Source organism: Leopardus geoffroyi, chromosome B3 (assembly GCF_018350155.1).
Source record: "Leopardus geoffroyi isolate Oge1 chromosome B3, O.geoffroyi_Oge1_pat1.0, whole genome shotgun sequence".
Classification (NCBI taxonomy): Eukaryota; Metazoa; Chordata; class Mammalia; order Carnivora; family Felidae; genus Leopardus; species Leopardus geoffroyi.
This window is the reverse complement of record NC_059337.1, coordinates 32289769-32305504: the sequence shown is the minus strand read 5'-3', so window position 1 is coordinate 32305504 and position 15736 is coordinate 32289769. Positions and strand designations below refer to the sequence as shown.

At 50.3% G+C, this 15736-nt stretch overlaps 1 protein-coding gene across 5 annotated transcripts; it reads left to right on the top strand.

Moving 5' to 3' along the window:
- Nucleotides 1-1748: 1748 nt before the first annotated feature.
- Nucleotides 1749-14866, top strand: TBC1D21 (TBC1 domain family member 21). 5 transcript variants are annotated; one of them, XM_045449130.1, is made up of 11 exons: nt 1750-1956; nt 8474-8581; nt 8713-8816; nt 10054-10148; nt 10691-10797; nt 10953-11012; nt 11970-12066; nt 12443-12543; nt 13579-13695; nt 14286-14369; nt 14517-14866. In XM_045449130.1, exons 1-11 carry the CDS (start codon nt 1897-1899, stop codon nt 14607-14609), a joined length of 1026 nt encoding a protein of 341 aa, XP_045305086.1. In that variant the 5' UTR covers nt 1750-1896; the 3' UTR covers nt 14610-14866. The 5 variants fall into 5 exon arrangements, with proteins under 5 accessions (XP_045305088.1, XP_045305086.1, XP_045305089.1 ...); XM_045449131.1 differs by having other exon boundaries at nt 1752-1956; nt 10691-10801; nt 10912-11012; nt 14717-14866; XM_045449129.1 differs by having other exon boundaries at nt 1752-1956; nt 10691-10801; nt 10912-11012.
- Nucleotides 14867-15736: the final 870 nt, after the last annotated feature.

Here is a 15736-nt window from a genome sequence, read left to right as displayed (position 1 = left end):
AGATTGACACTTGTAAATCCCTTGTAAGTATCAGCAAAAAGAGTCCAAGGGATCAAAAACCCTTCCTGCTTCAGCTCAGTGTCCTGCAGTTCCATTTGAATATTAAGCCTCCACGTGGTTGTTCTGAGGCTTTTGTAATATGACCAAACTATGCGGGCTAATTTGGGCAAGGGTTATTACCTACAATTTACAGATGGGGAGCCAGAGGTGAAGGGAAGTTCAGTAGATGATCTATGGCCATCGCGTTCGTTTTAGAAACCACGTCGGATTTAGCGCACAGCTTTTCCAACCCCCTGCCAGATCCCGAGCTTCGGGGAAAACGGCAGTTGCTTCTCAGTTGTCGACATCATTAATGTGGAGCAGCAAAGGCATAGATGATCCCAAATGGTGAGTAATGCTCACGCCATGCCTCCTGCTCTGGACGTTTGCTTTGGAAGCTTCTTGCAGGCGTCAGAATGGAGGCACTGGGCCGTGGGAGGCTGCCTCACCCTCATTCCACGCCTTGCCTGCTCAAAGCCGCCCACCCCCTCCTCCATGAAGACCTGGGGGCAGCAGACTAAGGGGAAGAGGCTATAATGCTTTGCTGGGCTGGCATGGCGTGGTGGAGGGAGGCAGAGAATAAGGTGTTTGATTTCAAAGGACCCCCGCGGTGCCACAAGCTAGCAGAACAGTAACCGTAAATGAGACAGCGAATTGTGTCCACTCGAAGACTCCTGCGTGGCTGGCTGCCGATTCATTATGCTAATAAGGATGTGAGAGCCAGAGGTTGACTGTGTTCTGATTTCGTGGCTGGGGGACCCATGGCTCAGGAGCAGGGGAGGGACATCCAAATTTAAGGTCAGAGTCCGAATTCCATCTCCCAGCTCCCGATTCCAATTTAGTTGGTCTAATTACTGCTACCTCCGAATGACTATGGATGCTTTAGGACCAGATGCCTTTAATGGTCTGGACCTGGGTAGACATGCAAGCCATGCTTAAGGTCGAGAAATAGTGATGCTGGAGCCGAGAGGAGCCAACTCCTCAGATTCATTCAAATACGGAGAACCTGCCAAGTGCCAGGCAGCAGAGATTGGCACTGGGAGGAAAGCACAAAGGAAATCCGACATTGACCCTGGCCTGAGGAACCCAGGGTTGGAAGGGAGAGAAGACATGGAACAGAAACCTCTGCGATGCCTTCAGAGAGGACAAGGAGATGAGATCTAAGAGAGATCCATTCGTTCTTCCATTCAATTAAATCCTTCATTCAGTCGCGCAGGCCCCTGTCTGAAGTGCGCTGGGTATAACGATAGGAAAAACCGGTCTCTATCCCCAGAAGCTACCATTCAAATGCTGACTCTGAGTCACCAGGGAGTTTTTCAAAACACAGTATGCCAGGTCCCCCACCCAGACCGCTGATTCTGAATCTCTGGAATTGACACGCAAGAAACCTGAAGCTCAGATTCTGGGTGTTATCCGGGTTTGGGTACTGATCTGTGGGATAACAAGGGAAGGGAACCCAGAGGAGGGACAGCCAGAGACAGGGAGAAAGGCTTCCTGGCCCACCTCTCCTAGGAAGCCTTCCCTGACCTGCCCAGCACATTGGTCTGTGCGTCCTGTGACCCCAACCTCCACACATCCTGTGTGTCCTGTGATTTCTCGGGCTGACTGGTCATCTTAGTTCCTGGATGTGCCTTACTTCTGAGGCTGAGTGCTCCCAGGTTCCAAGGTCACTGTGATGAGGGTTCCAGGGGCCTTGTGACACATGCTGGCTGGTTCTGTTCAGGCGTCAAGGAGGGGCCCAGTTCCCTCTGGGAATGCAACTCATTCCCCCCAAAAGAAGACCGCCTTCCCCTGCATCAGTTAGGGCTCCAAGTGAGCTCTGGTCAAAAGCTGCTTTGAAGCCGGACCGCAGGGGCCATGACCACCCTCTCTCCTGAAAACAGCCTCTCTGCCAGGTGGTCAGCCTCCTTCATCCTCGTGCGTATTCTTCATCAACTCCAAGTCCCTCCCTCCCCAACTTCTGGTTTGCATTAGGGCCACTTTCCCCTGCTGGGTGGGTAGGACTAGAACCCTGAGCTGGCCTGGAAGGTTGAGCAGGGTAGGCTGTACCTTGATCTCACATCAGCACTAACCACAGGACTGAAAAACACAGGTCGTCTTTCTCCCTTTCACCCTTCTCTCTAAGCCAGTTACCTTTCCCTGTATGTGATATTCTAACTTTAATGAGTTTTGGGTTTGCAAGTACAAACTGGTAGATGCTGATAAATTTTCCTTGGCGCTTTTGCCAACAATTTTGGTATGCTGCCACCAGGTGGCAGTAATGCTTTTGTTAGTAGGCCGTTTCAAGTCCACTTAATAAAATGTATCTATTCATTAAAAGGCAGCCTCAGTCATAAAAATTTTCCACACAGTGTATTTTTTAAAATCATAATAACTGATTATAATGACCTTAACCAATCTTGAGTTTCATTAATCATACGGATTAAGAAAATGACACATTAAAAAAAGCAGAACTGCAAAATGGGCACCTTTCTCCCTGAGTTGTATTTTATTTTTTTATATTCCTTTTTTTGTTCCAAGTTTTTGTTTTAAATTCTAGTTAGCTAACACATAGAGTAATATCGGTCTCTCCCTGAGTTTTATTATTTTTTTTAATTTTTTTTCAACGTTTATTTATTTATTTTTGGGACAGAGAGAGACAGAGCATGAACGGGGGAGGGGCAGAGAGAGAGGGAGACACAGAATCGGAAACAGGCTCCAGGCTCTGAGCCATCAGCCCAGAGCCTGACGCGGGGCTCGAACTCACGGACCGTGAGATCGTGACCTGGCTGAAGTCGGACGCTTAACCGACTGCGCCACCCAGGCGCCCCTCTCCCTGAGTTTTGAATGTTATTGCTTTATTGCAGATTACTACCAGGTCTTGATTTGGATTTTCTTTATATCTCTATTCATTGCTCTGAATGTAGAGAGTGATAATAATAAAATAACAAACTGTCACATAGCCTTTATTATGTACAATGGCTGTTCTAAATGCTTTACTTAGAGTCCCTTATTCTCACCATAACCATATATGAGGTGTAGGATGCTATTGTCTTCATTTTATGAAAAAGTTGCAGCACAGAGACTAAGTAACTTGCCTAAAGTCACACTGTTGTGTAAAGTCACACTGTTAAGTGGCAGAGGTGGCATTCTACATCGGTGACTCTCCAAATGTGGTGCCCAGAACTTCAGCATCAGCATCAATGGGGAACTTGTAAGAAATGCAGACTCTTGATCCCCAGGTGACCTGAACCAAAAACTCTGGAGGTGAGGGCCAATGATCTGTGTTTTGACAAGCACTCCGGGGGAGTATGATCCGGAGCTAACTTTGAGAACCACTATTTTAAAACGTTCATTTAATCGCTCTGCTATATGGATGATACACCCCCACACCTGGGTTGCTAATAATCACCCAGGTAACTTTCAAGTTGCATATATGCTTCCCCCCACCCCAATTTTAACATTCCTTCCCTCCTTGGGCCACCCTGCTCTCCCCTGGGTGAGAATCACTGACATGATGAGCCACTCTTACTGGTGAGAGCGTGTCTTGTCCCTCAAGGGAACTGGAGTGGAAGCGGCTGGGAACCATAAGTAGCCTGTGACCCTTCCGAGGCCTACTGGGGGCTCTGTCCCTATGAGTTTTCAGAGCAACATGGCCTCAGGAACCCTCCTGAAAAGTTCGCTTTATCCTCCAGTAGCTTTCCTATTTTGTAAGAATGCTAGAGAAAATCTTCAACCCAATGAAGCAGAATAGAAGGAGGGTGGGGAGATGTATGCCTACAGCCCAGGCCTCCGGCAGGAGGAGGATGTTAGAGAAACTGAGCCACTTAGGACTCCTACTTCCGGCCCCCCTCTCTAGAGGAAATGTGGCCAAGGTGTCCCCAGGTTTGCTGGTGGGGAGTTTTAACCTACTTAAGTACACCATGGAGGTGGGAGATTTTCACAACGGCTCCGTCTAGCAGTCCTCTTCCTAAGAGACCAGGAAAAAAAGCTACTGCAGAGCTAAGGGGTATCCAGCACCTCGTGGACTATGTATCTCCCCTCCTGGATCACCAGGTAATTGTACCCAGATGGTGGTGCGGGGCGTTACTAGTAAGCGGAGCCGGGAATGGGCGAATGTGGGAGTAGGAAGATGGATTTGAGAGATTATTGAGTTGACAGTCTCTATTACTTCGAAGGACCCCAGATACAGATTCTGGTCTCTGATTTCCGGCATAGACAGGTGGTGTGAATATACTGGAGAAGAGAGGGAGGGGCCCTCTGTGTGGAAATTTTCCCTTTAGGCCTCTGCAGGTCAACAAGCTTCTTGTGTTTGTCCTTGGCTTGCTAGCAAATGTCTTAGATGTTCTTGTGGTTGGCCTGTAGTTTGTTTAAGTTTTGCCCACAGAAGTGGTGGACATAGAGAAATTGAGCTTCCTGGAAGAAGTCAGTGACTTTTTCTTTTCTTTTTTCTTTTTTTAATGAGAGAGTGAGGGCAGGGGAGAGGGGCTAGAGAGAGAGAGAGAGAGAGAGAGAGAGAGAATCTTAAGCAGGCTCCGTGCTCAGCGTGGAGACCTACGCAGGGCTCAATCCCACAACCCTAGGATCATGGCCTGAGCCAAAATCAAGAGTTGGACACTCAGCTGACCGAGTCGCCCAGGCACCCCACAAGTCAGTGGCTTTTTGTAAGCAAATTCAGCCATGGCAAAGTAGGAGGATGGCCAATTGTTGCAGGTAGAGGTTTAGTAATATAAATTCACTGAGCACTCGGCAAACACCTTCTTGTGACATTTCTAATTATCTCTGCCTTATTGTGCTGATGCCATACCTCTTATTATGGTTTCTGTGCACATTACTTACTTTGCCACCCTTTCATCGCATTTGACCCTTTTTTCATATCTTTGTTCATCATTTATTTTTTAATCTTTCTACGACATTAGATTTTAAGGTATGCCTTTTGTTAACAGCTTGTATCAGGTATCAGGTATGTATTTTCCATTCAAATGGAAAATCCTTGCTTTTTACTCTCCCTGGTAGCATGGGATTGGGGTTAAACTCCCTGATTCTTGCACCAAACAGCTCTGGGTTCAAATTTCAGCCCTAATATTTACTGTATGACTTCAGATATACTAACCAACCCTCCTCCAGCCTCAATTCCCTGATCTGTAAAACAGTGTAATAACCACACCTACCTCACGGGTGGTTGCAAAGATTAAGTGATAAATATAAAATGCTTAGAACAGTGCCTGGCACCTCATCAATGCTTCGTAGACGGTTACAACTAACCAGAGAATTTAATGCATTTATTTTCATAATTGATTTCTTTGGGTTTGTATCATTTTTTACGTTTATGCTTTTCTTAATTCCTTGTTGTTTCCTGTATTATTTACTTTTATTTTTAAAGGGGATTAGAAGGGAAATGCCCTGTTCCTATAAATCTCTAATTTTTTAAGTAAAAAATAAAACAAACTCTTCTGACTCTATCCTTCAATCTAATAAAAAAAATTACATTTATAGTTAAAAATCTTCCTACAAAAAAATACCCTAGGCCTAGATGGCTTCATGGATAAGTTATACCAAATATTGAAGAAATAAATAATAGCAATTCTATCCAAACTATTCTAAAAAGTTTTTAAGTGAGAATACATCCCTGCTCATTCTATGAACCCAACATCACCCTGGTACCAAAATCAACGAAATTATAAGAGAAGAAACTTGTCTATATCAGGGCTGGTAAACTTTTTCTGCAGAGGTCTAGATAGTAAGTATGTTAGTCTTTGTGTATCAAATGTTTCTGTCACAACTACTTAACTCTGCTATTTTAGCATGAAAGCAGCCACAGACAATACATGAATGAATGGGCATGACTGTGTGCCAATAAAGCTTTATTTAAAAAAAAAAAAAACAGGTTGCAGGCCAGATTTGGTCCATGGGTTGTAGTTTACTGATTGTTGACCTCTATAATAAATCCCATGGAATCCCACAAAAGCCACTAGGACTAATAAGGGGGCAGAATACAAGATCAATATACAAAAATCCATTGTATTTCTATATACAGCAATGAATAGTTGGGAAGTTTAAAAACACCAACTTTTAAAATAACATCCCCCCCAAACCAAAATAGTTAGGGATAAATCTGACAAAATATATGAATAGCCTATATACCGAAAATTACAAAACAATGCTTAGAGACATTAAAGAAGATCTTAATAGAAGAAGAAATATACCATGTTCATGGATCAGAAAGCTCAATATTATTATCATTGCTCCCCAAATTGACCTTTAAATTCAGCACAATCCCCATCAAAATCATAGCTGTCTTTACCGTAGAAATTGACAAGTTGACTAAGATTTATATGGAAATGCATTGCTAAAGTCCATGCATTCCTTTTTATAATTAAGGATCCCAGGACACAGCCCAACTTTGCCTATTCCCTCCTGCTTCCTGCCACAGTTCATGCTGAGTGTTGCAGTCTGAGTACAGGTTTGGAGAACATGATGGCAGTTGGAGGGATGGAACCCTGGCTTTGGTCTGCCCAGACAACAGTGTCTGTGCACTTGGGACATGACATCAGGACAGACCCCAATCCCCAAGGTTAGGCCATCTCCAATGAGGGTGGGATTTTTCTGATATCTTCTTGGGCCCACATGTCCTATTTTGGTTCAGAAGACAGAGCATGTTTGAGTTAAAAAGGTGCTCAATCCATCCCTATCGAATGTGGAGTCGGTAGAAATTATCCCAAATCTGGACCTGTGGCCAGTGCTAAAGGGATTTCGAATAGCTTGCCTCTCTCTCGTGATCAGAGGACCAGTAGCATCAGAAATCTCCTGGGGGCGGGGCGCCTGGGTGGCTCAGTCGGTTAAGCTTCCGACTTTGGCTCAGGTCATGATCTCGCGGTCCGTGAGTTCGAGCCCCGCGTTGGGCTCTGTGCTGACAGCTCGGAGCCTGGATCCTGTTTTGGATTCTGTGTCTCCCTCTCTCTGACCCTCCCCCGTTCATGCTCTGTCTCTGTCTCAAAAATAAATAAATGTTAAAAAAAAAAAAAGAAAAAAAAAAAGAAATCTCCTGGGGGCTTGTTAGAAATGCATCACCCTGGGCCCCAACACCCGACTTTCTGAGTCAGAATCTGCATATTATGAAGATCCTCAGGTGACTCATATGCAAATTTGAATTTGAGTCACACATGTGCATATTCAGGTGTACTCAGGAAGTTGGGAATGTATGTATCAGGCAAGTCTAGTCACCTGCCAAGCTCTGTCCATTAGCATGTCTTCATGTCTGCAGTGTGGCATTTCAAGACACGCTTCTCTCCAATAGAAGATTCCTGACAGGAGCTCTTACCTCCTGGTTACTGTCTTATGATCATTTTTAATTACTTTGCATGCAGCACACTCTTTTCCCCCCATATCACACACACACGCGCGCGTGCACACACACACACACACATGCACACACACACACACACGCACATGCACACACACACACACACACACACATCTCTTATGTAAACCAGAAACCACTCCTTATGATGAATTGTTTTACTCTTCCAAGAAAGGCAAAATGGAGCCCATGGGTGTGTTTAATTTGTGCTTATTTTATATTTTTCCATTATCAAAGCAGTAGACATTATTGCAGAAAAGTTCAAAAATACAAGAAAAAGGAAAAAAAATTATGTAGAATCCTATTTCTCGAAGACAAGCACTCTTGCTTTTAGTGGGGATTTTTGGTATTGGTGGGGGCTTTCTTTTCAGTTTTTTTTTCTGCCAGAATCTTAATCATGTTAATTCACTCTAAATTAGAGTATATGAGGTGTAGTTTTTATAATATATGACACAGGTATACAAGGAGGATAGCACATAGAGAAGATAGAGGATAGATCCGGAATGTGTAATTTTGTATTCTGCTTTTTCTGTTAACATTTAAATTTTTCTAGATTATTATTCATTCCCTGTCAGCATCATTTTTTTATGCCTCGCAATATTCCATTGAGTATATAAACTATAGTTTATTTAACTATTCCCTTATTGCATAATGTTTAGAGCACGTGCGTTTTTCATTTTGGTAAGTAATGTGCAATGAAAATTATTGTGCTTTCAGCATTTTTGTATAACTTTGCAGTAATTTCTTCAGGATAGATTTCCAGAAGTGAGTCAGAGACTGGGAACTTGACTCATATTACAAACTCCAGAGTATAACATTGAAAAAAGCACACTTAGGGGCACTTGGCTGACTCAGTTGTTTGAGCATCCGACTTCGGCTCGGGTCATGATCTCATGGTTCGTGAGTTTGAACCCCACCTTGGGCTCGCTGCTGTTAGTACAGAGCCCGCTTCAGATCCTCTGTCCCCCTCTCTTTGCCCCTTCCCTGCTTACACGCTCTCAGAAATAAATAAAACATTAAAAGAAAGGGAAAAAAGCACACTTAAAAGAAAAGCCAAAGCTTCTTAACTAAGGCTGAAGTGATTGTCCTTGCCAGGTGAAGAGAAAACCACCCATTGACAAGACGGAATGGGATGCCTTCTTTGATGAGAACGGTCTGTTGGCCAAATCACGAGACTCCATTTGTGTTAACATCCTGGAAAGGGTACAATCCCCAAGGCCTTGCCCTGGCACTGGGGGGCATGGGTGGGCAAGAGGGCAGGCAGGTGTTTGGAGAGGCCCTTTCAGCAGGCACCCCAAGGACCTGTGACCTCTCACCTCTCTCCCACACCTCAGGGTCTGCACCCCTTCGTGAGGACAGAAGCCTGGAAGTTCCTCACGGGCTACTACTCATGGCAGAGTTCCCAGGATGAGCGGCTCACGGTGGACAGCACAAGGAGGTAGAACATTCCAGATCCTCTCAGGGGAGGGTGGATAGCAGTGCAGGTGGGATGGAGTGCCCACCCCAGCCTGGCAAGTTCAGTCTTCTTCCCTCCGATGGTGGATTTCTTATTCTGAGAGACAAAACTCCCACGTGCTCCCGACCCAGGGCCTGAACACGGGAGGTGCCAGCACATTCCCACCCAGCTCCATTTAGCAGCCCACACACTGCCCTGCATGGGCTTCATTCCAGCAGCTCCTCTGGCCCGCCACCATCCCCTCCCATCCTTCCCTAGAGCCTGTGTGCCTCTCTGAGCTGAAGATTCATGCACAAGAGGCCAGTGGAGAATGATCCAGGGCCGTAGGGGAACTGAGGGTCCGCCTGGAATGTTCGATTCCTGAGAGCCCTGACAAGGCCCGTATTAGTTTCCTGAGGCTGCTGAAACAAGGCACCACAAACCAGGGGCTTTGCAACAGCAGAAATGTATTTTCTCGGTTCCAGAGGTCGGAGGCCCAAAAGCAAGGTGCCAGCACGGCCACGTTCCCTGATGTCTCCAGGGGACAACCCTTCCATGCCTCCTCCTGCTGACTCTGGGTGTTCTTCCAGTCTCTGCCTCCATGGTCGCATGGCCTACTCGCCTTCTCTCTGTCTCTCCTTTGTGTGTTTCTGTGTGTCCTTGGAAGGACGCTCGTCATTGGATTTAGGGTCCACCTGGATAATCTAGATTGATCTCATCTCGAGATCCTTAATTACATCTGCAAAGGCCCTTTTAAAAATAAGTTCACAAGCACAAGTTTCGGTGGCTAAGGCGTAGACATATCTTTTGGAGGGCCACCATTCAGCCTCCTACGTGCCCTAAGCACGTTCTGGTAATGGACACTAGACACTGCCTCATCCAATCCTTCCGACTCTAAGGCGGAAGTGCCAGTATTCTCCCCATTCTACAGAGGAGGAGACTGAGGCTTAGGTATAGTGATGTCCACAAGGCCTGACCCTAGTTGCAAACACCCAGTTATTAATTTGTGGAGCCAGGATTCAGGAGCAGCCATGGGACCCCAGAGCCACAAGATTGAACCTGCCTCCATGCTGCCCTCCAGGACCACATTAGATAGAGTGTGGTTAGGGCTGGCACTGGTGGGGATGAGAGGGGGCATCACAGCGAGAGGGTGCAGCCTCCTGGAGAGTGCTCCGCAGAGTTCCCTTGATTTGCCAGGAGGGGGAGGCTGCCTCTTTCAGCCTCAGTTCTGTCTTCACAGGAAGAACTACGAGGCCTTATGCGAGATGTATGAAAAGATTCAGCCCCTTCTGGAAAACCTGCACCGGAACTTTATGGAGACTCGGAATAACATTGGTGAGCGGAGTTGGGTGGGCAGGGTGGGGTGGAGGGGAGGGCTTGAAGCCATGCCTGCCTCCTCCTCAGTCATGTCCAGGGGCCGATGGGTCCCCTGGTTCCTGGGAGCTGCCTCCACAGGGGCCTGGAATTTTGCTGGCTAAACCTTGGTTAGCCCATCCCACATCTCTGCTGGGGGCCCCTAGATGCCCAGCACCATTTTCCCCCCGGGGTGATTCCTATTCCTGCCACTTCGCCTTCATCTCTCCCCTTTGGGCCTTGAACTAGGCTAGATTTCAGTTGGACAGAACCAGTGGGGTGGGATGGGGGACATTCCTGGCAGAGGGTACAGCCTCGTCAAAGATTTGGAGGTGGGGACACGGCCAAACAGCTCAGGGTATGGTGAGGGGTAGAGCCTCATGGGCAGATGTAGGCTGATGTACTTTTCACAGCCCCCTCCCCAGGGTGCCTTGGGTCTTACCCTTTGGGGGAATGAACTCATTCATGGCCCCCCTGCTGGAGGTGATCTGGTGCCCTCTACCTGTCTCTTTTCCGCAACTTAGCATATGACATTCAGAAACTCTACGACAAAGACCACCTAGGCAACGTCCTTATCGACAAGAAGAGACTGGAGAAAATCCTGCTCCTGAGTTATGTCTGCAATACCCAGGCAGGTGGGCCACGGGGCCGGGCCTCCCCGCAGCCCCCTTTTCTCAGTTCCTTCCTGGAATCCCTTCCCTGCCCCCACCCAGCCCCTCCTCACTGCCCTCCCCCTCCGCCCCAGAGTATCAGCAGGGTTTCCACGAGATGGTGATGCTTTTCCAGCTGATGGTGGAATATGACCATGAGACCTTCTGGCTTTTCCAGTTCTTCCTGCAGAAAACGGTGAGGGCTGGGCCTGAGTTCAGGGACAACCTCCCTACCACTCCCCAAATAACCCCTTGAGGTCAGGCAGGCATTGGCAGCCCGGCCGTTTCCTTCAGCCCTGAAACAGCCCTCAGGGTCCCAGAGGAGCCTGGACAGGCAACACTAACACCAGTGAGGTTTTGGGGGACAGTGCTGTGGGTGTTGTAGGCATTGGAGTTGAGGAGATGGCTAGAAAGGTGCTCTGGGTCCAGCTCTCCCCAAACTTTGAAAGAGTGTAACTGGCCAGTCCAAGTGAAGGCTTCCTCTCCTGGCATTTCCCTCCCCAAACATGGCTCTGCTCCCACAAATCCTCCATGGCTCCCCATCGCCTCCAGAATAAAGTCCAATAACCTTGGCCAGGCAGTCAAGGACGATCTTTGGTCTTGTCCCTCGCTGCCCCCTTCATACGCCCTGCACTTCAGGCACAGCAGGGGACTCGGTACTCCCCAGATGTACCCCATAATGACCACGTTGAGGGCTTTTAAAGTTGCTGCTCCCTGGAACATCCTCCCTGGAAAACCTTTCCTTATGATCTGTGAGAGGCTGTTCAGCATCTACCCTCACCCCTCTCTCCATCCCTGCAGCAAGGTGCTCACTGCTCTTTCCTTGTCCCAATTGGTTCTGACCCACAGCATGTGTGTAGAGGCAGAACTGGATGCGTTGCACGTGAGCCACATCTGGAACATCCCTGCATCCCCACCACACACACACACACACAGGTGCATCCACATGTGCAAACAAACACCCCTACAGACACAGATCACATAGACACTCCCAGACCCAGGCATCCAGGCTCATCCAGAGGCATGAGCCCAGCCTGGAGCCAGCCCCGCGCGGGGCCTCCAGAACCAAGATGCTGTGAAGCAGGGCTGGCTCTTCCGGTGCCCCCACACGGAGAGAGGTGCCATTTCCCTCCCTCCCACCCATCTTTCTCAGGAGCACAGCTGTGTCATCAACATCGGAGTGGGCAAGAACCTAGACATGCTCAACAACCTGATAGACTTCTTGGACCCCGTGTTCGCTGAGCACCTAAGTGAGTGGACCCTCCGCCTCCTGCAACAGTACGTCGCACCCCCACCACCACCACCAGGGCAGGCATGAGGGGGCACCAGGACCCAGCCCCAGGCAGCCGGGCCCACTCATGGTGGGCGGGAGCGGATCATTTGGTCTTCCCTCCAGGCCCTGGGAGCACGGTTCACCCGGATGGCGTTGGCATCCGGACAGTTGAAAATTCACCCCAAACAGGCTCCAAAGGCAGTTGGAATAGTGAGGGCCAGGCATTTCGTACTTCCCCAGTGTGTTGGCGTGCTGTCGTTTCGCCCTCTGTGTGCCTTTGCTCTGTCACGTGAGCTGTCCCTGTGTTCTCCGACCACGGCCTCTGGGCTGACGCCCCTGTCTCTTCTGCGCAGGAGGGAAGGGTGCCGGGACCGTGCGGTCCCTCTTCCCCTGGTTCTGCTTCTGCTTCCAGCGTGCCTTCAAGTCCTTCGAAGATGTCTGGAGGCTGTGGGAGGTGAGGCCTCCTTGGACTGAAGGGCTAGGCCCCACCCCTCCAGCATGCAGTGGGCAGCCCTTTCCCTTGCCTCCCCTTTATTGCTGGCCCGGGATGGACTTCGGCAGCTTGGGGTTTACTGGGCCAGCGACCCAGCTCCCGCCTCGTGGGAGGAGGCTAGGACATCAGCTGGTCCATCTGTTCATCCAGGCCCACAAGCACCTCCTGGAGGGCAATCAGGGTGGAAGGAGGGGCCTCTGGCCCATGTTGGGGGCGGGGGGAGCCTGGCCTGCTTTCCCACCACCTGCCCAGGTGGGCCGCCCTCTGCTCTGCTTCCCCGGCTGCCCCTTCCTCTGCCTTCCCCTCCATCTGAGTGCTGTTTCCCTACTGGCCCCTCACTCCTGGAGAAGGAGGGCCCCCCCACCAAAGGGCAGGTCAAAGGTGCAGTTCTTTGCTCCCAGGCCCTTGGGCCATCAGCAGATGAAGCTCCCTGGGAACGGACCCACCACCCACTTTCTGCCCTGCCCAGCCCAGTCCTCAGCCTGGCATTCAGTGCTCCCCAAGTCAACTTCCACCTGCCTTATCCCTCCCTCACGGCCTGCTGGTCTCCATGCCCAAGTCCATGGCCACCCCCAGACCTCTGCTGACACCCCTGGATCATTGACTTCTCATCAACTGTTGCTTTGCCAAAGCTCCACTCAAATGCTACAGTCACTGGATCATTCCCTCACCCTCTCCTCCCTCCCCTCCCTCTCTCCCTCCCTCCCTCCCTTCCTCCCTTCCTCTCTCCCTTCCTCTTCCCCTCCTTCCCTCTCTCATTCTCTCCTCCTCCTCTTCCTTCCCCCTAGCTAATGAATTCCCTGAAGCCTTTTTCTCCAAGCCTGCAGTAGCCTCAGGACCCCTGAGGTAGCACTTGAGCGAATGAGGGAGTCAGTAGTGGGGCCCAGGAACGGCTGACCCTGGGCGGGTGCCTAGTCAGCGGGTGGGTCACCATCCTCGGGTCCACTGCAGTCTTCGGCTGCGGGGCCCAGGCTGACACTCACCGGCCACCTGCAGGTTCTGCTGACGGGGAAGCCCTGCAGGAACTTCCAGGTGCTGGTGGCCTACAGCATGCTGCAGATGGTGCGCGAGCAGGTGCTACAGGAGAGCATGACCAGGGATGACATCATCCTGGTGAGCGCACCCGCTCTGGGGCCAGGCCAGCCCTTCGCCCCTGGAGGGAATCTGTGATGTCCTGAGCACTGCGCTGGTGCTTCTGTAGAGCAGCTCATTTAAGCCTCACGACAAGCCTGATGCAGTGGGACATAACCATCCCCAGCACCCTTGTTTAGCACAGGAAGAACCCGAGGCCTTGAATGCCTCTTACTGTCCGTGCTCGCTGCCTCACAGTTAATCCCTTAGCCCTAGGGTCCTCTTGCGGCAAAAGACAGAGAGTTTTCTGGCATTTCAAAAAAGCAGCTGAGGTCTACGTTCAACACGCTCTAGGGTAGCAGCCCGATTATAAAACAGGCCCTCCTTAGAAGCCTCTGCATCACTCAGTGGAACCCTGGTACTCCCTAGAGCCCAGCAGGAAAGCTACATTTACCATCTCTCCCATATATCAAGTTCCAGTGGTGAAATATCAGGCACTGTGCTGGGCTGGTTGGAGAGAGATCAGGTGGCCCCAGTGACTGCCATGGACAGCCGCCTTGTCCCTTGAAGCAGGAGACAACCGCCTGTGCCCAAGGAGACCTGCTTTGTCCCAGCTTCCTCTCTCTGCACAGGCCTGCAACAACCTCATTGACCTTGATGCTGATGTGCTGATCTCTGCTGCCTGCTTGATTTACGCTGAGCTCATCCAAAGAGATGTAAGTTGCCCTGATTATTTGTCTTCCTCCTCTTCCTCCTCCAAGAAGCCTTCTCTGATTTCCCAAGCCCAGCCCAAGCACACGGCAGGCATATTCGGCTTCAGAGACACAGTTTGTGTCTGGTTCTTTGCTGCTTTCCATCTGCAGCTCCTGCCTCCCCAAGGAGACTGCACTGCCCGAGGACACGGCCCTCGCCCCTGGTTCCCTGTGTCCCTCCCAGTGGATCAGGCACAGGACTGAGCACCCAGGGGTTCTGTAGAATGTCACTAGCTGGACAAACGTGAAGAATGAGCTCAACAAAACAATGCCTGTCCACCTCAATCTGCCAGAACCCTCCTCTTCCCCAGGCTCCTCAGCTGTTAAAGGATTTCTTTCTCTGAAGACTCTCACGATGGACAGATGCCCTCAAAGGACAGAAGGAAGGTGATGCTTCAGCCATGAAGTTTGACAGGGCGTTAGGGTGAGAGTGTAGGTAATACAACTACAATAGAAACAGGCTTTGGACTCACAGTTTGTGGTGGGCAGTGTATCGCCTGGCGACACGTGACGGCAGAGGGGATTGTCTGATAAGAAGAGAGGCCTGGGGGGCGAGAAGGGCCATCACGAGCTGGAGAGAGGGCAGGCCCATTACGGAGACCTTGCGGGTCACAACTCTTCCACAGCTGAGGGCTTTCCAAGGCTACGGTGGTTCCACACTCGGATGCAAATGGGTAAGGATGTAAGTGACTTTGAGAGCCTCCCTGCCTCCTGTGGAAGACAAACTGAACGTGTCTAATAGGCCTGATCAATCCCCGGGACCAGGTCCCGAGAGGAGGGCCTGACCACACAGCTCTGCACACATGACCCGCGTCTTCCCCCTTCCTCCCAACACGGCGGCCACACATTAAGGTGTTTTTCCAGGGCTTTCCCGGGCTGTCTGAGGAAGGACACAGCCCAAGTCTCTGGCTAGCAAGCCATTCCCCAGGACAGGCCATTCCCCTCCTGGGTTCAAAGCCTCCCGGTCACGCGGTCCCTTCTCAGCCTGGAATGCATCCGCAAACCAAACTCTTTTCTTCAGCCTCACTCAGTTTCTCCAGAGAACCGTCCCCTGGCCCAGGCATATCGATTGCCCCCTGGGGCAGAGTCTCATGCTGGGTGCCCTCCCCGGACCGTGCCACAGCCCTGAGCCCCCTGCCCAGCCTGCTGTGCCCTGGGGGCAGACGTGAAGATTGGCCAGAAGGGGCTGAACCTGCAGAGGGGCTGGGGCTGGCCTGGTGCCCCCATATCTGCTCTGCAAGCGTGTTCATCTGCTCGCCTGTGCGCACATGCACGCACACACACACCCCTGCCCAGGGGTTACACCTTTTCAGAGGGGCTGACGGATGGGC